Source organism: Lycorma delicatula, chromosome 13 (genome assembly GCF_047948215.1).
Source record: "Lycorma delicatula isolate Av1 chromosome 13, ASM4794821v1, whole genome shotgun sequence".
In the NCBI taxonomy this organism is placed as follows: domain Eukaryota; kingdom Metazoa; phylum Arthropoda; class Insecta; order Hemiptera; family Fulgoridae; genus Lycorma; species Lycorma delicatula.
The window spans coordinates 37,949,286-37,976,019 of NC_134467.1; the positions used below are offsets into that span (position 1 = coordinate 37,949,286).

At 33.3% G+C, this 26,734-nt stretch overlaps 2 protein-coding genes across 2 annotated transcripts in view; one reads left to right on the plus strand and one right to left on the minus strand.

Annotated features, from left to right (window-relative positions):
• The window catches only part of DNAlig3 (DNA ligase 3), a 266,939-nt gene that overhangs the window by 131,279 nt on the left and 108,926 nt on the right, over nt 1-26,734 (minus strand). The window lies entirely within an intron of this gene.
• Nucleotides 1-26,734, plus strand: part of CNMa (CNMamide) — a 158,086-nt gene that overhangs the window by 45,016 nt on the left and 86,336 nt on the right. Inside the window, exon 2 of the mRNA XM_075380968.1 lies at nt 7,759-7,904. Coding sequence (XP_075237083.1) covers nt 7,763-7,904 — 142 coding nt within the window. The 5' untranslated portion in view covers nt 7,759-7,762. The remainder of the gene's footprint in view (nt 1-7,758; nt 7,905-26,734) is intronic.

Here is a 26,734-nt window from a genome sequence, read left to right on the forward strand (position 1 = left end):
AATAAAATATTTTGCTTACTAGTAGATGCTTTTAACAACAACATTACACTGTTTTTCCTTCTACACGAGATTTCTTTCAACAGAAATTAAGATTACATATATATTCTAAAGATAAATTATTGTTGGTGGCAGGTAAATTAAATTTATTATTTTTTTTACTTTTCGAATAGCCGATTTACAGGGGACGGTTAATTAACTTTTTGCCCCGTGCTTCTTTCATTTTTCCAGAATGGTGTTCTTTGTCCTCTTGAGTCCATTTTCTACGTCTTCTACAAGTGAGTTTTTTCTCTCCTGAAACTCTAATTCCTGTATTGTTTTTCTGAATGTTGTTCTCTCTTTTAAAATGTCTGAGTCTATTGAATTGTTTATTTCTTTAAGCCAGGTTATCTTGTTCTTGTGAGTGTTTAGTAGGGTGAAGATCTGTTTTGTTAGTCTGGTGTTCTCCATTCTGTATATGTATCCACAGAATTGCAGTTTTAAATTAAATTTATTTAATATACCTTATCTTTTTTTAGTCTTTTCTTACCAACAAACTCGTATATCATTCCAGTAAATCTATGATGACAACTCTCTTATATTGTTATTCCATATTTGTGTAAATGTATTTCTTAATAGGGCTATTTTTCATAATTTATTAAATCTCAACTTCTGTTGATTCTTTAATTACATTGACTATAGTTAACTCATAATTATACCGATTTACCCAACTACTTCTTATATGAACATATACATTTCATAAAAGTGATCTATTATTTCCCCTACTTTCGTACGTTCTTTAATTATCTGAATTATAGTATTAAATAAAACGATTCATTTAGTCAATTTTTGGTATGTGTGTTTTTTGATAAGAGTAAAAATGATTTATTACATCTCCTACTTTAATTATGTAGACTAATTTTTACTGTTAACTAAACTGTTTTTCATATTGTCATTCTTTAATTATTATATTTGTAGATGCATTTCTTAGTTGGGATATATTATTCACGATTTGATTACTTCCCCTACTTCCGTTAAATCTTTAGTTATACGGACTATAGTAAACTGTTGTCTAAGAAATAACTGTATTTTATTTTACTGTAATATTTTGTACTTTATATAGACTTTCCTTAAGAAGTTTTCTCTTGGGATTTGTTTATTTTATAGGATTATGTATACATTTTATGATTTAATTTTAGGAAAACTTTCATGGAAATTTGTTTTGTTGTAAAATACTTTTTATTTTACACATTAAATACCCTGTTTTGATGAGAATATTTTTGAATTTACATAAAATTTTATGGTAATATAAGTTAATGCATAAAATTATGAATTTGTTGGAAGATTATTATTGTAAAATGTAAATTGATTTTAAAGTGTTTTTATGTTAAAATTTACCGCGTGCACTCGCATCTGTCCTTTCATTCACAACCACTTCTATAAATACGTAATAGTTATTGCTACATAATATTAATACGTAAAGTAAACTGTCGACAATATTATTTACATTTAATTCAGAATGTTATAGTATTTTTTTTTTTTAAATTGGCAAAGTAATAAATTATTTAAAAATACATATATATATATAAATAAAATGTCAGGTGAGTCATTCATAATCAACGCCTGTAAAAACTACTTCATATAAATTGATGGGAATTTGTATAACGTTCTTCTTATGGTATAAGTACACAATAAGAAATTTTTTTTTTGAAATACCGAGTAATAATGGAATTGGGGGTGAAAATGAATTTTCTTTACCATTTGAGGTATGAGGAGTACGAAAATACAATTCACTTACAATGTAATTTCCTTATACAGAATGATTTTTTAGTCCTCTTATCCAATTATTGTCTGGTAATTTTTTTCTAAGAAAGGGAAATTTTGTTTTGTGACACGAAGTTGGTAGCCCTACTCAACCGGTATAGATACGGCTGTGTGAGTTGATTCTCCTTGAGCTGTGTAAACTTTTGTGCCGTTTCCGGTCGTGTTACGAACAGAATGACTTTTACCATAGAACGAGTTTTCATTCTTGAACAATATTTTGCTACGAAATCGTACGCGAGTGTAAAAGAATCATTTCAAATTAAATTTGTTGTTGTTCCTCCGCCAGAAAAAATGTTAATTTCTAGGCTAGCAAACCGATTTTGAGAGACAGGTAGTGTTTGCGACAGAAAACGTAGTGGTCGATCGACTCGTTTGACAGATGACGTTTTAGAGAATGTGAAAACAAGATTGCTCAATTCTCCACGGAAAAGTTTACGAAAACTTTCCACGCAAGTCGGGTTGTCATATTAGAGTGTTCAGAAAGCCGCTAAAAAATTGAAATTGTATCCGTATCGCGTACGATTAGTCAAAGAGCTTCAGCCTCCAGATTTAAACAAGCGATTCCAATATTACCGTCGGTTTAGGTCTCTCGTAAACGATAACGGAATCGAATTTTTAAACACAATGTTCTTTAGTGATGAAGCTTGAATCCATCTCGACGGTTATGTGAACAGTCAAAACTGTCGAATTTGGGCGGTTGAAAATCCTAACGCTTTACAGAACAAATCTTTGCATCCTGAAAAAAATGGCGTGTGGTGTGCGATATCTCGTCATCGTATAGTCGGACCCGTATTCTTCGAACAGACAGTAAATGGTGAAGTATACAGGAATATTGGGTGCCAATTTGAAACCTCAAGAACGGTATTGCTGGTTTCAGCAAGACGGCGCTTCATGCCACACGTCTCGAGAAACGTGGATTTTCTACAAGTTCTTTGATGATCGAATAATAAGCAAGGGCTTACGGCCTCCAAGGTCCCCAGACCTCACATCTCCTGACTGCTTTTTGTGGGGCTATATTAAGTGCGAGGCCTTCAACAATCCTCATACTATTGATGAACTTACAGTCAATATTACAGACTTAATCATGAATATTTCCAATACAACTCTTAAAAAGGTTTCTGCTAATATGCTGAAAAGAGTCCGTCCGTGTATAACCGCAAGGGGTGGGCATTTTGAGCATATTCTTTAATAATTATGTAAGTAATAGCTTTTTATTAAATCTCTTTCGTAAGTAACAAATACATTTTTTTATTCCCATTTTTTTATTCCTTTCTTAAATTACATTTAAAATTGGGTAACAGGACTAAAAATTCACTCTATATATATATATATATATATATATATATATATATATATATATATATATATATATATATATATATATATATATTCGAAAATCACCAAATCTACTAGGTCAATTTCATTGAAATTTAGATATGCTGAATTAGTGTATCGGAAGTTGTGCATGTAAAAATTTGATAAAGACTGGTTGAATTAAGCTCAATTTAAGGTTCAAATTTTATGGTTCGAATATCTAAAATAATAAACGATCAATTTCATTGAAATTTAGGTATGCAGTAGTAGTGAATTTGAAGTTGTAAATATGAAAATTTGCTAAAGATTGGTTGAGTCGTTGCTGAGTTACGCTACGTTATGAAATGCCTTTTTTAAGTCGATAAATGTCTATTATATCGTGTTTTTTTTTTCTTTAATTTTCCTTCTACTATTATTCTGAGGGCTACAATTGTTTCCCTTATCCCCCTATACTTTTCCTGAAACCAATCTGATCTTCTCCTAACACTTTTACCCGTCTCCTCTCAATTCTTCTGTACAGAATTCTAGTTAAAATTTTTGATGCATGACTAGTTAAACTAATTGTTCTGTATTCTTCACATTTATCTGTTCTTGCTTTTATTGGCATAATAACAATATTTTTGATGTCTGACGGAATTTCTCCTTTTTCGTAAATATTACACACCAGTTTGTATAATCTATCTATCGCTTCCTTACCTGCACTGCACAGTAATTATGGAGGTATCCCGTCTATTCCAGAAACCTTTCTTCCATTTAAATCCTTTAATGCTCTATTAAATTCAGATCTCAGTAGGAGGCTTAACGAAAATTTAGAAATGAAAAAAGGCAAAGAATATAATAAGGGAAAATAAGGAAAATTTTTTAAAACCTCCTTCATAGATTTTATAACACTGTTTTGGGTATGGTGAAGAGGGCACACTCACTCAATAACTAAAATAAGAATTTTTTATTGATTTTTTTTATCGTTATTAAAGCTGTTTATTTATTTATTTAAAATTTAAATGAAGCGTTATAGATTTATTGTTGGAGTGATTTTTTACTTTTAATTATTAGGAAATGGGATATTTTGTAAATATATTTTTAAATTTAATTTTTAAATACCTGTATAATAAAAAAAAATACAAATTTGAAAGCGCTTAAAATATAACGTTCGGATTTGCACGAGTTATACGGCTGTTAGATATTTAACCAATTAGCCATAATCTTAGACAGATTAATAAACATTTAGTATAATACATTTAAAACCAAATTACTGTTACGTTGGTATTATTGTTAACGTAAATTTCGATTGGTCAGTTTAGACAGCTTTATTCCATTTCTAACTTCACCCCTTATCAATTAGATAATCTTTTAGTAGGTGCTATTACAGTGTTACCAACTTCTTTTTAGGTTACAATTTAAAAAGAAGGAAAGATAATCGAAGGCAATTCTTCTTCGTCTGTCAATGTCTTCTTTAAACTTTTTTATCGCTGATTTTCCTTCCTTTTATTTATTTATTTTTGTTCATTTTAGCTTTTATTTTATTGTTCTTTGATGTATTTCTTTTCTTATAATTTATATATATATATATATATATATATATATATATATTTTTTATTACTTCCTTTTTTTTTAATTTTACTTTTAAAACCATAATGGATCACTTAAGTTCATTTTTTTGGCAAGTTCTTTCTTTTCTTGCTATTTTGTTGTTTTTCAGCATTTCTTTTTTGCCAGTAATTTCAAAGGGTTTCAGATCTTCTTGTTCAGAGTACAACCGGCTTATTGTTTTCTTGGGTTTTGATAGGAATCTTGTTTCTTTATTTTTTAATTTCTCATAGTTACCGGTTTTTCATTTTCAGGTTTTCATGGGTTATTTCTAATTCCTCCATGTCTTTTTGTAAACCCAACCACCGAAGAACACCGGTATCTACAATCTAGTATTGAAATCCGTATGAAAGTAGTTGCCTTTACTAGGACTTGAACGATGGAATTCTTGACTTCGAAATCAGCTGATTTACGAAGAAGCGTTCACCACTAGACTAACCCGGCGGGTTAGTAGATTTATATCTTTCTTTCTTTTTCCTGTTTAGCCTCCGGTAACTACCGCTTAGATAATTCTTTAGAGGATGATATGTATGAGTGTAAATGAAGTGTAGTCTTGTACATTCTCAGTTCGACATACCTGAGATTTGTGGTTAATTGAAACCCAACCACCAAAGAACACCGGTATCCACGATCTAGTATTCAAATCCGTGTAAAAATAACTGGCTTTACTAGAACTTGAACGCTGTAACTCTCGACTTCCAAATCAGCTGAATTGGGAAGACGCGTTCACCACTAGACCGACCCGGCGGGTTAGTAGATTTATATCCGAATGAAATACAACATAACATCGTAAATCAAGATTAAATATTAAACAAATTCTCATTAAAAATCCATAATATAAACAGAGTAATAGAAATTAAATAGATTTTTAACACTATTACCAACTTAATAATAATAAAACATCGTAAGTAATATAAAAAATAATTGGAGGGGAAAAATTAAAAAAAGATTTAAAAAAAAAAAGACAAACAATACTGTATTTTTTATTCATTTTTCATAACATAACACAAAACAAATGGGTTTTTATAATAACAGTAGATCAGAAAGGAGTAGCGAACAACAAATAGATTGATAAGGGGTAGAGGGAAAGAGAAATAGAAAGTGAGGTCAAATTTCTATTACGCGTAAACAAATACAATAATTCCTTCTCCTCCTAGCGTACACACACACACACATATGTATACATATATATATATATATATATATATATATATATATATATATATATTAAAGTAAAACTAAATGACCGTAAATCGAATAACAATTATATTTGTACATACCAATACATTTTCAATTAGATACTTCCAGCCAATTAATATAATTATTTGCATTTATAATGCACACACTAATAAATATAAACAAAAATGAAATTTACAGGTGTTTCAAAAATGATCAACTGGCTGTATATTTCTGAATCCTACTTGTAAAACTAAAACCAAATATCCTTCGAAAAATGACGATTTCTCTTTCGTTCTTCCACTGCCCGCCACTTTGTTATTTTTATATAAAAATGTATATCTCAATTTTGGGTAGTCGAATCACATTAACATTTGATAAGCGTCTTGTTAATAAAGTTGTAAAATTAGCAAAAAATATCAGGACTTAAATAATTTCTCAAATTAGGAAATGGCGGCCATGTTTATTTTTCAATCCGTTATATCTCCATAAATATAAGATTTATCAAAATGTATTTTTTGCTATAATATTAAGTCATTTATTTTGAACCAAGTGATATTTTATTTTTTTAAATCGGTTAACAAATATCCGAGTTATGGCAAAAAATTGATGTTATAATTTTGTGTCTGGTTTTCATATCCTCCAATTTACGTTCTATTCGTTTAAATATTAATTCTTTTTATTTATTTTTAATTTGTATTAAATTTACACTTTTGAATAATTTTACACAACGAATATTTTTTTCTTTTGTTTGTTTTACCACCGGGTCCACAGTCAAGTAATTCATTCCGCAGAGAATAATACGAATGTTTTGTAGCGTGTGTGAAAAATGCCATGCCTGACCGGGATTCGAAACCGGGACCTCCGGGTGAAAGGCCGAGACGCTACCACTCGCGCCACGGAGGCTGGCTACACAACAATATTACTATTGATCATGTTAACAACGTATAAATAAAGCTTCTTTCAACAGGAATTGTGTTCAAAACTATCATAACCAGCGTAACTGGAGCGACGAGAATCCTCATTGTACCTTCCAATGTAGCCATTTACAAAGATTCTACCTATCGATGATTCTTCAAGTTACCTAAGTTTATGATGCCTCTGCGTTTAGGATTCAGGACATTTTTCCAGTACATCACTTTTTTGATAACCATGAACATATGGGGTGTACATTTTACACTGATTTTTCAGAAAATCTACAAAAACTGGACCTTTTGCATTCCAAAAGTTCGTTATCAAGATTTTTCCTGGTGATGGTTGCGTTGGTTAACTAATTCATATGGGAAAAAAGTAGAACATTCAAGATATCCGAAAGAATCCTACAACGAAGGCGAAGGCCGAGTTAAAATTCACTGATGTGAATGTCTACCAAGGCATTTACATCGGTGGCATCCCAACTGAGATCTGACTAATTACTGTGATGTGTAGTCAGTTAGAGGGTCAAAAGACGACCTCCGTTTAAGTCATCAGGCCAAGACAGGGGGAGGGGTGGCGGCCATAATCATTACAAGGTGGTTGTCTTCACCTAAGGGGGTTGGGATGTCGCGTTCAGAATTCTTTCTTGTCTAGTGAACGCGTGTGTTTCACTTCCGGGATTTGTCATTTAATTCTGATTCAAAATGGTGAATCCATATCTGATCATGAGTTAAAATACTAAGTAACAAAGCATCAATTAAATGTTGATACAATAGTTTCAGTTCTGTACACATACGATGTATTGTCTCCTTATAGTGTAATGTGAACTCATAGGGAACCCATGTTCTATTTACGATAATTGAGCTTATCGATTTAATAGAATGAATAATTCTGATACTTTTAACTTTTAAAAATACGTCAGATAATATCGAAAAAAATATTTTTTTAATTTTATATGTATTACAGAAAGATGTTGAAAACAGTAATCTGTCAACTAACACAAAACACATCTTCAGCAACAACAACGGGGATGGTATCAAGAATGACAATATGCAAATGTTGTGGAGCTTTTAAGTTTGTAACAAAGTGCAAAAGAAAACTATTTACATTAGGTAAGTAAATATTAAATATTTAAATATTATACATAAAAACAAATAATATAAAATAAGTTTATTGTTACTAGATTCTTAGAATATTAAAAATAAAATATATATATATATATTTTTTTTTAAATACAAAAAGTAGAATTTAAAAAAAAAATAAGTACGAGGTGTGTGAGAAAAGTAATGAGATTGGTAACACTGCGAGCGATCTGGCAACGCTGTGTCTACCGGTCTGTGCTAGACTGGTTTGTTCATCCCTTCCACATGCTCACTACGAGTTTCAACTCCGTTGAGCCAACACATTATTTTTGACAGCGCCATCAGTGAAGTTGTGTGTCACGAAAATGGAGCATCGGAATTTAGAGGGACGTTGTGCAATCAAGGTTTGTGCTAAACTTGGGGAATCCGCGAGTGTGACCTCTGAAAAGTTGAAACAGGCCTATGAGGAAAATTACTTATTAAAAACATAAGTTTTCTGCTGGCACAAATCATTTTTGGTAGGCCGAGAACACGTTGAAGATCAATCTCGCTCAGGGAGACCTTCAACTTCAAAATCTGACGAAAACGTTGAGCGTGTGAGGGTTCTTGTGAGATCAGACCGTCGTTTAACAATAAGGATGATGAGTGAACAGTTAAATTTAAACACTTTCACCGTACATCAAATTTTGACAGATTTAGAGATGCGAAATTGGTGCCGAAAAACCTCACAACGGAACAGAAGGACAATCGAAGAAACGTGTGCGTTGATCTTCTTGAGAGGATCGACAACGACCAAGAATTCTTCAATCGTGTGATCACAGGTCCTGTCATGCAGGAATCCTGAATATTTGAGTATGATCCTGAAACAAAGCGGCTAAGCGAAGTGTGGCACACTCCGTCATCTCCTCGAACGAAAAAATATCGAATGAGCAAATCAAAGACCAAAACCGTGTTGATTTGCCTTTTTGACAGTAGGGATATCGTGTATAAAGAATTTGTTCCTCCAGGACAAACTGTCAACCAAGTGTTTTACAAAGGTGTCCTTGAAAGGCTCAGAAAAATAGTGATTCGCGTGAGACCAGACATTGTAGACAAGTGGATGCTTCATCATGACAATGCCCCGTGTCACATCGCCATTTCCATCAGGAAATTTTTGATCTCAAAACGCATTCCTACGGTTTCTCAACCCCCCTATTCACCTGATTTGAGTCCTTGTGACTTTTTTCCTTTTCCCGAAATTGAAACGTGTCTTAAAAGGACGTCATTTTTGAACTCTGGAGAACATTCAAAAGACTGTGACCGACCTGTTAAAAGCCCTACCGGTTGAAGCCATCCAGCGCTGCTACTAGGAGTGGGAACAACGACTCCAACGGTGTATAGCTGCCCAAGGGAACTACTTTGAAAGGGATAATATTGTTTTTGAAATAAATAAAAACTTTGGGTAAAAAATCAGTCTCATTACTTTCTCACACCTCGTAGACTTTAACAGTTTATTTAAACTTTAAAAAGAATTGTAATTAAATCTTATATTTTAACATTAAAATGGGTTTTTTACCACTCATAACTCGTTGTTGGACTATGCATGTGAGATTCATAGTAGGGACTAAAAAGTAGAAAATAATAAAAATATATAAAAAAACAACTTTAAGAACACCACTCTTAAATTAAACGCATTAAAATGTAAAAAATAATTTTAGGACGGCATCTCAGAATGGATCTGACAACAAGCTTTGATGGTGGTATATAAGATTATGTGAAAGTCATAGCTTCAAATTAAAAATTTTATGTTATTGAAAATTTTCTCATACGCGGCCTAACGTGTGGGGAGCTCATGTTTGCACCCCCCAAAAAAGAAAATTCCGTATTTGAACCTTAATAACTTTTGATTGGTAAAACCGATTTTGATGAAATTTACCACAGAGATTTTAGGGTCAATATCCTCAAATTTTTTAAACATAATCAGACTTCATTAAGCTCAGTTAATTCGTACGTGCTTATCCTATTTAAAAAAAAAATTGGCTCTAATTCACCCTTCCACAAAAACTGAAAAAAACTACCGTTTTTATTTAATGTCAACTTTGACATATAGTAGTACCGCAAACGACCCCAAAAAAATACTTCGGGCCAATATTGGGGCAAGGTGAGCCGATCAAAGTTTTTTTTTTTTTTTTTGTCTTCAGTCATTTGACTGGTTTGATGCAGCTCTCCAAGATTCCCTATCTAGTGCTAGTCGTTTCATTTCAGTATACCCTCTACATCCTACATCCCCAACAATTTGTTTTACATACTCCAAACGTGGCCTGCCTACACAATTTTTCCCTTCTACCTGTCCTTCCAATATTAATTAAATTACTCTAAAATCACCTGACCAAAAATCGCCTTCCTCTTCCCACCGAACCTCACTAATTCCTACTATATCCACATTTGTCCTACCCATTTCCCTTTTTAAATTTTCTAGCCTACCAACCTTTTTCAAGCTTCTAACATTCCACGCTCCGACTCGTAGAATGTTATTTTTTAATTTTCTGGTGACCCCTTCCTTAGTAGTCCCCACCCGGAGATCCGAACGGGGGACTATTTTACCTCCGGAATATTTTACCAAGGAAGGCGCCTCCATTATTGCTATGTGAAAATGCAGAGCCACATTTTCTTGGAAAAAAAGCAGCTGTAGTTTTCCATTGCTTTCAGCTGCGCAGTACTCAGAGGACTGAGTGATGTTGATACGGCCGTTTAAGTCGTCCTGACTCACGCCCCTAACAACTACTGAAAGAGCTGCTGCCCTCTTTCAGGAATCATTCCTTAGTCTGGCTCTCAAACAGATACCTCTCCGATATGGTTGCACCTTCGGTCCAGCTACTCTGTATCCCTGAGCACTCAAGCCCCCTCACCAACGGCAAGGTCTCATGATTCATAGAGGAAGGATCAAAGTTTAAACTATCGATTTTTTTTTTAACTTTACGAACCTTTTTGGTTTATTTAAACATATAATGATAATTTTTAAAATAACACTTCATCACGAATTATACCCCTCACACAAAAAAATAATCTGAAGTAAATTTTTTTCATTATAATTATTTATTTACTACATAAAAATAAATAATAAATGCCAGGAAAGTATTACAACTTTTTTGAAATTTAAAAAAAAATTATATTCTAATTTCAGAAATACCTAAGAGGGATATATTAACCAAAGTAAATCGAGGAGGGCAAAGTCATTTCAATAAACCTCTTAAACAGTCAACAATAATAATAATAATTACTGAGATAAATCTTAAATAAATCCTTTTAATACCGCAAAGCAATTCCTTCTAACAGTAATATCTAATTCTCAGTAATCTACAATTATATATACAATATCGCAAATCAACATTTTAATACAAATTCTAATACACGATATACTCCTTCAACTAATTGCCAATTAAAATTAATAATTATTAGTAATTATCCTAAATAATTAATTGAATGTTTAACTTTTCTAACGTAAAATAAAAATAAAAAAATTGCAGGAAAATTAGATTAATTTTAATGAAATAGATTAATCGAAAAAATAATAATTATGCGTATGAAGAAAAACAATGTTTTTAACAGATTTAAAAAGGAATTGGAAATCTCTCCCGTATATGTTTATTCACGACGACAATTCAATACTTAAATAAACATTTTTAGTGAACGAAACGCTTAATGTAGGCAATTGAAACTTTTAAGTGCTAGTTGGCAACTTTGTTATGAATATTAGTCACCTTCCGATTAATATTTACCTATGTATAACCTCTAATGATGGTATATCAACTTGAAGAAAGTACTTTTAAAGAACAGCGTTCTGTGAACCGATTTTAACTTTCGGAAAGTCTACAACAGACAGAAATATTGTCTCGCATGAACAAAGCAAAACCGCAATAATAGCACGAACGGTGCGAGTTTTCACGCGTGGGTGAAAAAGTATAAAAGTATCTGTAAAAGCGTGACCGACGAGCACCGCTCCGAGCGTCCGGTAAAAGTGTCGATCTCGGCGTTAGATTCTCTTATTGATACACTTATCGAAGAAGACCGAAAACTTACAGCTTAAAAATGTCGAGTAAGTATTAGCACAACTCATTTTATCATTCAAAAAAAACTACCGTAAGACTTGTGCAAGATGGATTCCCAGAGAAACCCACCGGGTTGGTCTAGTGGTGAACGCGTTTTCCCAAATCAGCTGATTTGGAAGTCGAGAGTTCCAGCGTTCAAGTCCTAGTAAAGCCAGATATTTTTACACGGATTTGAATGCTTGATCGTGGATACCGGTGTTCTTTGGTGGTTGGGTTTCAATTAACCACACATCTCAGGAATTGTCGAACTGAGAATACAAGACTACACTTCATTTACACTCATACATATCATCCTCATTCATCCTCTGAAGAATTATCTAAACGGTAGTTACCGGAGGCTAAACAGCAAAAAGAAAAAATACCAGTCTCCAAGATAAATAAATTACGAGAAAACCTTGTAAAAATAAGAAAGTTTAAATTTAAGCCAAACCTACATTCACTAACCTCCTCTAATTAACGTTAAATATAAAAATTAATAGGTTATTCTCCAACATTAGAGGCGATTAATCAAATTCATCCCATTTATAAAAAAAAAATAATCCAATTTTATAAATTGAAAAGGCCAATGAGGATATATAGAATGTGTTAACTGCGTGGATGAACGATAAAAATACAAAAAAAATCCCTTTCGACATGCCGGAAGGCGGAAATAGATTTCACCGGTGCTAAATACGGGATATAAAAAAATTCCACCTTAAAGTTAAGAAAAACTTTAAGGTTTTTCACATGCAACTGATTGCATGTGAAAAAGTTTTACATGTTTACCATACGACAACCCTCTTACAATTCCAGCAACATTTTTGGTCACACCTTACCGTAACGGTTGATCATATTAAAAATTATTTCAGACAAAAGTTTTAGGTAATGTTTAGAGGACTAACGACCTTTTTAGTTTCTTTTTTCTGTTTAGCCTCCGGTAACTACCGTTTAGATAATTCTTCAGAGGATGAATGAGGATGATATGTATTAGTGTGAATGAAGTGTAGTCTTGTACATTCTCAGTTCGACCATTCCTGAGATGTGTGGTTAATTGAAACCCAACCACCAAAGAACACCGGTATCCACGATCTAGTATTCAAATCCGTGTAAAAATAACTGGCTTTACTAGGACTTGAACGCTGGAACTCTCGACTTCCAAATCAGCTGATTTGGGAAGACGCGTTCACCACTAGATCAACCCGATGGGTTAGAAGACTAACGACCACTTTAAACCAACTTTCGTGCGCTCCCTGATTCACTGATTCTTGCGGTGATCGGGTGAAATGTTGCAACACCGCAGTACTGGACGCCAGACTTGTAGCTGTTCGTGATCGGCCGGATCTTTCCTTATGAACATCTTTAGCAGTTCGAATTTATCGCGAATGCGGACAATTGTTCGACGCGTTGGTAGCGGTGTTCTAAATTTTTTCTGCCAATGCCGTTGTACGTGGTAAAAGTTCTTGTATTTCCAGTATCACTTCATTACAGCTTTGCGTTCAACAAATGATAAACGAACCTCAACCGTTGTTGCTACTCGACTGTCTTCTTCTCCATTGGCTAATATGATTGGATCGTACCACTACTACCCACCCGCGTATGCGCAGTATAAATTGCCAGCTCCGCCTACCACGACAAATTTAATACCTTACACTACACTACACATTAAATTAGTGAATGTAAATCTTTTTGTTTAGATATTATTTAATTACAAACATGAGTAAATTTTTTGGATTCAACTGTATTGATTAATAAATAATTATTTTCTTTTAAAATTCCTTCATTTTTTTTTTTTTTAATTTTTCATTTACATATATTTATTTATTATTAATAATTTTCCTGCATATAAGATGAATATTATGTTTGTCGACCGAAATGGCCTACCCACATATAAATGTAGTTAGACAATTACGAAAGAATATTTTCAACACATAAATCACAATTACAATATTTAATATAGGGCATGAACTTGAATTCGTTTTAAGTTTTGACGTCATCAAATAATTACGATGAATGATAATTTTTGTTATTCGTTTACAATGAATAATCATTATTATAATTTTTTTTTTTTTAGATAATAAATAATATTAACTATTACGCCTAAACATCACTACCGTGGGCTTGTAAAATACTAATTAAGATAGTTAATATATATATAACTGATAAAATAAATTTTTAAAACACTTTTTTTTTATGTATGTTGTTTTTGTTGTCTAGTTATATGAATTAATTTGCGATTATATTTTGAGGGGAGGGAGTAAAAAGAGTTTAATGATCAAATATGAAATAATTACTACATCAAAATTTAACATTTAAAAACCAGTTTAAACCAGTAATAGATTATATTAGATTGGAAAATTTCATAGTTATTTCTACGATAATATAATTTACTTATGAATTCCATTACAATAGAATTCTTATAGGAGCTTATACAATATATATATGAAGAAAGACAAAGATTTATCTTACTGTATTGTCCAAGTGCTATCTTTTTTGGGTTGAACTTTTTATGTATGATCGGTAATTTTTGCTTCAATATCTCCGGAATAACAGAAATGATTATTTCGTTATGCTCCAGTCGAAAAAGGGAATGCTTAAATTTTTAATCCCATTTAAGCAGCTTGTTTTTATATATCTTTAATTTATTGTTCAGTTTCGTTTGAGTGTTTAGCTAATAAATGCCATATCATCAGTGAAAGCTAAACACTTAATTTTAAATCCTGATTACAGAGGAGGTTAAGTGGTACACAATACTGCCACATGTTCTTGGATAATTGATATCTCGTTTATTTTTCGTGTTATTGTTATTTGAGTGCACCGTATTTAAGTGTTAAGTTTTAATTTTCGGGAACAACGATACAATATAAAATTTTGTGTGAAACTGGGGAAAACTTTAAAGTTTTGAAACAAGCCTACGGAGATGATACTCTGGGTCGCAGGCAACGTTACGAATGGTTTTCACGATTTAAAAGCGGTCATCAATTGAAGATGACCCTCGATCAGGAAGATCATGGATTTCAACTGATGACACCCACGTTTAGAAAATCAAAAACCTGGTGCGTGAAAATCGCCGATTGACTGTCAAGAAAAGTTGCAGAAGAAGTTAGCATCTCGACTGGACATTTTGACTGAAAAATTGAACATGCATCGAGTTGTACCAAAAGTTTGTTCCTAATTTGATGACCGAACAGCAGAAAGAACATCGAGTGAACGTTCGTCGGCAACTTCTTGAACAAGCCGATGAAATAATCATGTAAAGGATCGTAACGGGAGACGAAGGGCAGGTTTACGGCTACGACATCGAGACAATAGTTCAATGAATCGGCAAAAGATCTCCACGCTCCAAGAAACTACATCAGTATCGATACAATATCAAAGTTCCGAATGATTTTTTCGATTTTAATAGAATTGTTCACTTGTTTCAAGGTGAAACAGTGAACTGTGCGTACAATCAAGGCATTTTACAACAGGCGTGAAAAAATCTGCAAAAAGAGGCCGGAGTTGTAGCGAGAAAACTCATGGTTCCTTCACCATGACAATGTACCCGCACACTCGGCTTTGTCAATTCGTCAGTTTTATCCCAAAAATCAGATAACTTTTCTTCCTCAGCCTTCCTACTTTTCCAAGACCTGGCTCTTGCGATTTTTTCGTGTTTCCGAAATTAAAATTAGTGATTAAAAGACGTCGTTTTTAGACTATTGATGACTAAAACCAAATTCGTCACGGATCATAAAGGTCATTTCAAATTAAATTATCCAGGATTGATTTGCGAAGTGGAAATACGCTACGAAAAGTGTGTGAATAAGAAAGGAGAGTACTTTAAAGGGAATAGGAACCAATAATCTGTTATAGATTAAACAGTTAAGGTTCGGTTATTTTTTGAACATACCTCGTACGTACGAGTGTAATAGGTATAGATAAGACTTTCAGCTTGGTAATATTTTCATACCGCTAACTAAGAACTTTTAAAGTTCATAAAACAAATCTGTATTTGTCACAGATACGAAGAACGTTTAAGGCTACTAGAATTTATGATCGTAGATAACGTTAATCTATCCAAGAACATTCTAAAAGACTTGAAAAGAAACGTACATATACGTTCGGTACAAGCTTGTTCAACCTTCGAGAAATATATTCGGCTCAAATCGATTTCTGATTATCATTCTAAAATTGACTACAAGGGTAAATCAATTATTATCCGCAATGTAGTTATACATTTTATTGCAATACAAATAGGAAACTTACATGTACATAATTTTTCAACGCACTTGGTCCATCGTTGGACAAGCTTCCTGATGTTCTTATAAAAGAAGGTTTTCGGTTGAACTGCGAGCCAGGAATGCACCGCATCTTTCACTGTTTCATCTGAGGTAAATCGATGGTCCCTTAATGCCCCTTTGAGTGGACCAAACAAGTGCTAATCGGAAGGGGCAAGATCAGTACTATATGAAGGATGAGCCGGTACTTCAAAGTTGAGTTTATTGACGGTTTCAGCGCTGTGGGCAGTAGTATGTGGACGGGCATTATCGTGAAACAACACAACACCTTTCGACAGCAGTCCTCGGCGTTTGCTTCGAATTGCAAGCTTCAGCTTGGCAGTAAGCATATCACTGTAACACGCACTGTTTATTGGCGTGCCCGTTTCCTCATAATGTTCCAGTACTGGGCCTTATAAGTCCCAAAAACTGTAAGCATCAGTTTTCCTCAGGATGGTTGGGTTTTGAACTTTTTTTTGCAGGGCGAATTTGCATGTTTCCATTCCACACTCTGCCGTTTACTCTCCGGCTCGTAATGATGGATCCATGTTTCGTCACCGGTGATGATTCTGTCTAAGAAGATGTCCCGTTCGTTACCATAGCGATCCAAATGTTTTAGGCAGATGTCCAAGCGCGTTTGTTTATGCGAAACCCAAGTGTTTCTTTATGAAACCCAAGTCTGTTGTGGATGATTTCGTAGGCAGAACCGTGATTAATTTGTAGACGATGTCCCACTTCATCGATAGTTACTCTTCTGTCTAAGAACACCATATCACGTGCACGCTCAATGTTTTCCTCATTTGTGGCGGTAAACGGTCGTCCGGCTCCTTCGTCGTGCGTAACACTTGTGCGACCATTTTTGGTTTTTTTTCAATCCGTTCGTAGACACTCCGTTGCGGCAACATACTGTTCCCGTACTGTACCGAAAGTCTTCGATGAATTTCGGCCCCTGATACACCTTCCGACCACAAAAAAACGGATCACTGAGGTGCTCTTCTTTGGTGCAGACAGCGGAATAGCCATGGTTAACGGCAGGGCGGCGATAATGGAACTAACCTAGCAGCATCAAACCTGCACAGATATAACAATTAAACCACGCATGCGTCATCTACGCAACACGACAGTACTACCCAAAATAAACAAAAATATAACTAAATTGCGGGTAATAATTGATTTATCTCAAATTTAAATTTAAAAGATATTCAAATTGGTAACAAGATTAAAATATGTAACCGTTTCAATGTCAAAAAATGGAATTATGCCATTTGCTGTGCCGACAGGAAAATATTTTTATGAACAACTATTTCAATATTCTTTTGATTTCATAAAAAAATTTAATTTTGAGAATACAATCGTTATCTAAACATATTATTTTATGCGTTTTATTGTGAATAGTTGTAACTTTCAGATCAATAGGTAACACGTCGTTAGTAAAAAAAATCACTTTCGGCACACCGGAAGGCGAAGATATATTTAACAGATGCTATAATTAGGGGATAAAACTGATTTCCACCTTTAAGAGGTTAAGAAAAACTTCAAATTTACTCAATAAGACAATGGTTGCATGTGAAAAAAGTTTCACATGTTTAGTATACGACAAGCCCCATCTTCTTACAATTCCAGCAAAATTTTGGTCATCCCTTGCCGTAAGGGTAAGTCATATAAATAATTGTTTCAGACAAAAGTTTTAGGTAATGGTTAGAGGACTAACGAACACTTTAAACCGATTCGATACAGTGCCTATTAAGGGAGGTATGATTTTTTTTTGTCTTCGAAACCCCATTTTTTCCATCCCCTGGGCCAATGGTTGGTGATATCAAAAAATTTTACTTAGGTATGTTTTAGGCCCTTATCCAAAGAATAGTAAGACTTTAGAGGGATTCAATTTTTTATTTAATAAGAAAGTTATAACAATATTTTGTTTTTTCAAAAAAGTCCCCCATTTCCACCCCCATGGTCCGATTTTGTCCATTAACGAACTCGACCGAAATTTTGGGTCGTTATATTTTATGTATCAATTTGAAAGTGATTGGCGTAAAATTACGGCAGTTATCGTGTACACAAGAAAGTGAAACATATATATAGATATAAACTTTTGAACTGACTAGGGAAATTTTGAGATCTAGGGGATGTGAATCGCGAAGATATGTCGAAATTTTCCAGAAAGGATTTTTTCAAGAAATAATTCATAAGATACAATTTTATTTTCTGCCGAATTTGGGAGAAAAAAGAAAATTAATGCTTATAAAAGGCAATAAATGTGGAAAGAAAAAAATACAAACTGTACTTTCAAAAAGTGTAATAAAAAAAAGAAAAAGTTTTCACATGAAAAACAACAAAATTAAAATATATGAGGTTTTTAAATGTATGAATTAAATTATTATTCATGTTATAATAAAAAGGACGTAACATTACATACGTAGCATGAAAACGATTAAATTTCAAATCTAGTAATAAAACAGTAATAAACAACGATATAATACAGTAATATATTATATAATTTAAAGTGACGTCATCACTTTAAAATGAATGACACAATTTTTCTTTTTTTTAGACTAATTCTTATATATTACAATTAGCATCTCCATCGCAGCTTCGCTCGCGTTGTATAATTACTTGCAATTCCCGTCGCATTAAGGGAATTTTTAGCCGGTCAGAGTTCTTCCCCCTGGAACCCCCACTGTTTATTAACCTCATACTTGTGAAAATAATAATAAATAAAAATTAAAGCCTGTTCAATTTACAAAAACTATCGATGTATTGTAATTTCTTCGGGGTAATATTTTGTTAGTACAAAACCCACTAATTAGTTTTTAGATTTTCCCATCGCGGCTTCGTTCGCGAAATACATAATCAGAATTACAAACATAAATTATCATCACACTGAAACAAAAAACAATTATCATAAAACGGGAAATATGTAAAAAAAAAAAAAAAAAATATGTTTATTTTACCCCTTAAAATAAATAAAATTTGAAACCCGAAAATGCTTTTTAGATATTTATCTGAAGAGTATTTACAAACCCAAATTTAATGAATATCTCGTTTAGTCTAATCAGAAATGGGGAAAATTTGTAGTCATTGTTAAAATTTTTTTACCTTTCTTCATCCCTTTCAAGGACGAATTTAGAAAAATCTAAAAAATTGTTTATAGATAATTTACATGAAAATCTACAGGGTGTCCCGTATAAAACGCAACCCAACCTTATATTGGTAGGTATTGAAAAAATAAAAAGGCATGTGTAAATGTAAATGTAATTTTTATTATTACCATCCATTACCTTACATTTAAAGTAAATGTTGTAAGTGGCCGCCATCTTCTTGAATACAAGCTTCAATTCTTTTTACAGCGTTCCTTGCAACTTTTTTCAAAGTTTGTGGCTGGATATTTAATACAGCTTGTTCAATATTGACTTTCAATCGTTCAAGTGTTCGTGGTTTGTTGCTGTAGGCTTTTTATTTGAGGTAACCCCGTAGAAAAAAATTCGCCGCAGTCAAATCTGGAGATCTTGGTGGCCACAAGCCTCGACCGATAACACGATTACAGAAGAATTCCTCAACGAAATCAGAAGTAGAACCTGCGTAGTGCGATGTCGCACCGACATGTTGTAGCCGGCAGTGTCTGTCTTCCTCTTCCAAGAGTGCGATGAACTGAAATAAAATATCCTGATATCGTTCTGCATTAATGGTGTACTTGAAAAAAACAGGACCGATTATTTTCTTCCGCGATATCCCGTACCACACTTCTGCGGGTGTAATTGTTTTTCGTGATAAACGTGGGGATTTTCAGCGCTCCAAATTCGACTGTTTTGGCTGTTTACGTAGCCGTCCAAATGAAACCGTGCTTCATCTGTGAAAAATAACGAATCCATAACGTTAATTCCCTCACGCAGAAATCGACGGAACCGTTGACAATATTGTAGCCGTTTTTCTTTGTCGGGCTCAAGAAGTCGATGAACCGTTTGAATGCGATAAAGTCGTAATTGTAATCGTTTGGTCGTCCGATGAACGGTTGATTTAGACAAATTAATTTCAGCAGACAAACGTCTGATCGATTTATTTGGCGAGGCGAGTAATCGGTCTTTGATTTCAGCGACTGTATCTGTATTCAATACTGACGCAGATCTTTTGTGTTCCTTGTTATTAACAGAACCGGTCTCTCTAAATTTTGCGACTAACCTTAATACTGATGTTTTGTTAGGAGATGGTTTATCCGGGTACTTATTTATGGCGAAACAAATCTTGCACTGCAACCGCTGATTTCGTACGAAGTACGACTCAACAATGAAAACACGTTCATCTAGCGAAAACACCATCTTGTCTCTAGCAATACACTGAACGTTATCATTGCATTGTTGTTACTATCGGTAGTGTTCTACTGCATCGCCGCGATATTCAGATGTTGGACGAATCCATTTCAGTAACGAGTAGGGGAGTAAGCTTGACTTTTGAAATTTTATGGATGAGTGATTGATGGGTTGCGTTTTATATGGGACACCCTGTACAATGAAAAATCATTAAAATTTTCATACATGAAAACTCACATTAAAAATCAAGTTGATATCTTCACGCGGCTGAACCCGCGTCCTGGGAAAGTCCTACAACAGTGACTTGTTTCTAATGCATGGCTTGCACACACAATTTAATTTAAAATATTAACCATTTTATTTAAATATAATATTTTTTCGTTTATTTAATTCAATGATTCTAACTAAAGCGTGCGCGCAAAAAAGTAATACATTTGTGGCGGTACTAGCGGTGACGGTCGGCACTAAGTAAAGTAATGTAATTTCACAACTTACATAAAACAAATTTCGCTTGTACAGTCGGCAAACTGGTGTAGCTTCGAGGCTTTACACAACAAGTACCGAGTCGACCGGACGATCGAATTCGTGACCCAGCCAAACCGATTTACTTTTTTACACTTTAAATATTATTCAGTTATTTAATTCTATGACTCACTGTGACGTCACAACATAACTGACGACTACCAACGAATTTTTTGCTGTAGGGGTGCGATTTTGCAAATATTGTTATTTTTTAATTGTTAACAAGTGTACCTAAGAAAAATATGATCTTAATTAGGCGAAATCTCGAGATACTGAGGGTAACCTTGCTCTACACCTCACCCGTTTAACCTTTTAAGTTGAAGATTTAATGGCTTCAATGCCCCATATATTTGAAAAAATTTGGTCAAGATCGTTCTACAGATATAAAGTGATTTACAGGCCAAAACCGAATACACACACTTATATGCGAACCGGAAAATTTCCATCCGGTTTTTTGGTTTTTTAGGTGTCAAAACGTCAAGATCCGATGTAAACCAAACCGCCTATGTCCAAATTGGATCGATTACAGCACTGTAGTAAAGCTATAGCTCTACTACAGTGCTATCTAAACGGAAAAGTAAGAATTAAACTATTGAAATTTTTTTTCCTCCGGCACGAAGATGATTTTTATATTTTGAGGTTAATCTTCTTACTTTTAGGTATTATCATAATTTTCTATATTAGATTTAAGACCGAACAATGGAACTTAACTGAAAATGCAAAGTAAGAATTAAACTATTGAAATTTTTTTTCCTCCGGCACGAAGATGATTTTTACATTTTGAGGTTAATCTTCTTACTTTTAGGTATTATCATAATTTTCTATATTAGATTTAAGACCGAACAATGGAACTTAACTGAAAATGCAAAAGAAAATTAAAAGAATTCATTAAAGTGACATAACGACTTAAATATAAATATCCAAAAGATCTATTTTTCGGTCAAGATTTTCAAGATTTAGTATATGATATTAATTAGGATGAATAGATGTTTTGAAAAACTATTTTAATTCAATTTTAATTTTCTATCTACGATTTAAAAAAAAAATTATACACCGAACGTATAATTCTAGATAGATTAGTTAGTGCGTAATGTTACCACAATGAAACCAATCAATCATGAAAGCAATTCCATTAAAACTATTTATTATTTTTTAACTTCAATCGATCGAATAACAAGTTGTAAAAGAAATAACAAAAGGGAAGAAACAAGTAACAGACGAATAGCAAAGACGTTACGGTTGGTAAAAAAGTAATAATACTATATATAAGAGCGAAATACTTCTGATGAAATAGATCAACTTGTAATTACCAAGCATTATCGAAAAGAAAAAGAAACACACAAACACTTCACGTATTTACACACTTATGCATACACCTAATAATATATCAAAGTGTTACATAGAACGCGTGAAAGAAGTATGCGACAGAAGTTCATTTGTCATTTATCAGAAAGGCTGTGTATCTATATGGTGACATAAAAGTTCATATATAAGATTAAAAGCAAAGGCAATAGATTTAAAAGACATCAATAATATCTGAAACCCATCATTTAAAAATACTTATCATTATCAAGACATCCTATCATTGTAAGCTGTTTTCCTTTACATCAACCAACTGACTGATTAGATTTATTTCGCAATTAATTTCTATTAACTTTTACATTTATTGTACTTTTTTTTGTTTAACCTCCGGGACTACCGTTAGGTATTGTTTCAGAGGATGAGAATTTGTAGCGTGTATAAAAATGCCATGCTTGACCGGGATTCGAACACGAGACCTCCAGATGAAAGGCCGAGATGCTACCACTCGGCATTTATTAAGTACAATAAATGTACTTCATGTACATTTATTGTACTTTATGTACTTTAATATACTTTGGTTTGTCTCGCATTTCTCCCACCACCAACCCATTCGGTTGCCCTAAAGCATAAGACCGAATGTCCGTACCAAAAACGGATACTGTGCCTCAAAACGGTTTAGCGACCAATATCCTAATTAGCACCTAGAGCTTACCTAACTGCGGTGAGCGAACTAAGCATGGTGCCTTACACCACTCGTTTAGGTGTCCCAATGCTAATTTATCATATATTACTAAAATCGATAGGCGCACCCCGTCTACATACTAAAATATATGACCTATCAATAAATTAAAATTTATTCTGTTATGGACAGCAATTTGCTGCCACGCCTAGGTCGCTGAATGCCAGTAAGTACCTGTCCACCATATTATAGCGTTTGGAGCTATATATGACCGATGACCAGCCATTTCTCGAGGGTAGCTTCCTACGGCTAGCGGTAGGAGTCTTATATCCGTTAAACTATTGATTCCGGTTGAACAAAGCAACGGCATCAAGGAACTCCCACACGGTCCGACAATGCGGCTCACGCCATATCGACTCGTCGCTTATGAGTGGCTAATTTTCCTCTTGACCTCTAAGTTTCAGGGTGACCTGGGTTCTGCCTCCCCACACAAGAGCTGGGCAGTCGGACATAATGTGTTCGTTCGACTGGACCTCCCCGCAGATGCACAGCTCATCAGCTGCCAGGTGGAACCGAAACCAAATATTGGTTCACATTCGCGTGGTTGGAGAGCACTTCGGCTCTCGTTGCCCTTAAAAACGAACTAGAAGCGTACCATCACCCAAGTCCTGTATAAATCTATACAAGGACCTTCCCTTAGTCGTGGCGTGCCATTCTTCCATCGCGAGGCTGTAAAGTCTCCTCCCGCATGCGGGAGATGGGCAATTGTTCGAAATTTAGAACCGGTGCATTGCGTTCACCGTTCCGGTGATCGGTAAAAGTATAGATCGGTAAAAAGAAAATTTTTTTAAAATTGAACCTCAAGAGATTTAAAAAATAAATTTCATCAAAAGGATATTTAAATTTGAAAATAATCTGTGAAAAACAAAAATATATTCCAACGCTTCCCAGTTCATCTTTATCAAACAGAATTTTGTGTGTATTTTGGCGTGCATAACTCCGGATCCTGTTCACCGATTTCCTGTTCTACCTATGGAAAAGGGATTGGGAAAATAATGTATTAAATCTTTGCAAGAATTAAAATGAAAAGGGTAAGATTTCAGATTGTCTTTTTTTTGCCAAAATGTAATTTTAATTCTTTACTGGAGCACTTTACCTGAGAATATTTCATGCAAAAGTTGAAGTTTTTTTCAAGATCACATATTACCAAAACTTTTTATTTAATACTTACCCTCTCTATAAAAAAAACATATTTTTTTAGCTACATATTGCTTCAATAAAGGAAGTTATTATTTTTTTTCTTCAGTCATTTGACTGGTTTGATACAGCTCTCCAATATTCCCAATCTAGTGCCAGTCGTTTCATTTCGTTATACTTCTACATCCTACATCCCTAATTATGCCTGTCTGCACAATTTTTTCTTTCTACCTGTCCCTCCTATATTAAAGCGACTATTCTAGGAAGCCTTAATATGTGGCCTATAATTCTTTCTCTTCTTTTTTTAACTATATTAATCCAAATGCTTCTTTCTTCGTCTATTTGCCGCAACACCTCTTCATTTGTCACTTATCCACCAATCTCATTTTTAACATTCTTCTATAACACCGCATTTCAGAAGCTTCTAATCTTTTCTTCTCAGATACTCCGATCGTCCAAGTTTCACTTCCATATAAAGCCACGCTCCAAACATAAACTTTAAAAAATGTTTTCCTGACGTTTAAATTAATTTTATTTTAATAAACTCTCATTGAGAACTTTTCAACGATAAGTGATACTTATTTTCATTGGTTCCAGAGTTACAGCCAAATAAAATGTTAATTAATTAAATATTTGGATCTTATAAGGCACCTCGTTTGAATCCGACTTTATCTCCATATTTTTATTTTTTTCTTTTTTCAATTTAACCTTTTCAGATCATGTAGCCTTGGAAGTGGTTATGTGTGGCGTCAGTTTTAAAACGCTGTTTTTTTTATTCACAAAGGAATCAGTTTTATTACACAATTTGAACGACATTTATACGATGTAAAATGTTTTATTAAGACTAAAAAGAATATGACCATTTTTTTCTCAGAAATGTGCTTGTGTGTGTGTGTGTGTGACTTGTGTATTATAATTGCTATGAGGGTTACGGATTTATTTATTATTTACAAAAATAACTTATCTTACTAGCAACATATCGATGTATTGAAACACATAATAAATTATCATATACGGCACACACACAAAAAAGAAAGGAATTTGTGATCATAAATACGTCACTTTTACTTGAGTTCTATAAATATCTTTTCTGACAAATGATATCGGTAAATATGTAACACACAACGATTCGTAATGAATACCTCTATACAGTAAAAATTGTTTTTTGTCAATCTGAATACCTTTTTCAGTGGTGGAGATTTTTAAAAAACGTACTTTTCTGAATCTACTTTCACTTATACTAACATATGTTACTAATCTGTGATTTATAACACGGGTTTTTCATCATATTTTGCCCAATTTTCAACCGATTTGCATGAAAGTATTATTTTTAAAATCGGCAAAGTATGTTTCATAAACACAAAGAAAACAAAAAAAATTTTCGCTAATAAAAAACGCGGTAGAAATGCGCAAAAAAATACTGCGATTAAATTATCGTCATTTTTGTACTGTTTCAATTTTTTTTTTGTTACAGGCATAAAAAATATCCAATAGTAACGGTTTTTTTTTTGTCAGAATCTGTCAAATCTCTTTAATATACTCTAATTTTTTGAAATTTTTTTCAAAAAAGGGTAGTATAAGACTATGAAGGGAGGCAATCAGATACCAAAATATTTTCGCGGAGCGCTAATCAACCGCGGATCATGGTGATGGGAAAAGGTTTATATATATATGTGTGTGTGTGTGTGTGTGTGTGTGTGTGTGTGTGTAAAGAGTGATTCACAAAGAATGTAATAAATTTTTAAAAAACATAATCTACTGGTGAGTGAAAAAAAAGAAGAAAATTCATATAACACTGGTTTGGAAACGCTTCGTTAACGAAAGTGAGCTGGCGAAAAATTTCGCCCTGATTTCTGAAACTTCAGTAAAATTAATATTGATTTATTAATAATTATTAACCTCAGATTGTAAACATATTTTTACAATAAATAATAATTCAATAATAACAATAAAAAAGTAGAAAAATATCAGAAGTTATAAATGAAATAAAATTTCATATACTTTTCATTTTAAGAAAATGTGTATATGTAATTTAATAGGCGTAAAAGGAAGTGATGTGGTGTCCACCTCAGATTTGGTGAAACATCTGATTATTCGTTTATCTTTTCATTTTGTTGATAATTACATCATAATAATTAAAAAAAAACACATATTAGTAGTATTATATAGATATAAGATACATTTATTTAAAGAGTAATATATAGAACTTTTACTCTATACCAATATTTCAGGTTTTTTTTTGTCTTCAGTCATTTGACTGGTTTGATGCAGCTCTCCAAGATTCCCTATCTAGTGCTAGTCGTTTCATTTCAGTATACCTTCTACATCCTACATCCCTAACAATTTGTTTTACATATTCCAAACGTGGCCTGCCTACACAATTTTTTCCTTCTACCTGTCCTTCCAATATTAAAGCGACTATTCCAGGATGCCTTAGTATGTGGCCTATAAGTCTGTCTCTTCTTTTAACTATATTTTTCCAAATGCTTCTTTCTTCATCTATTTGCCGCAATACCTCTTCATTTGTCACTTT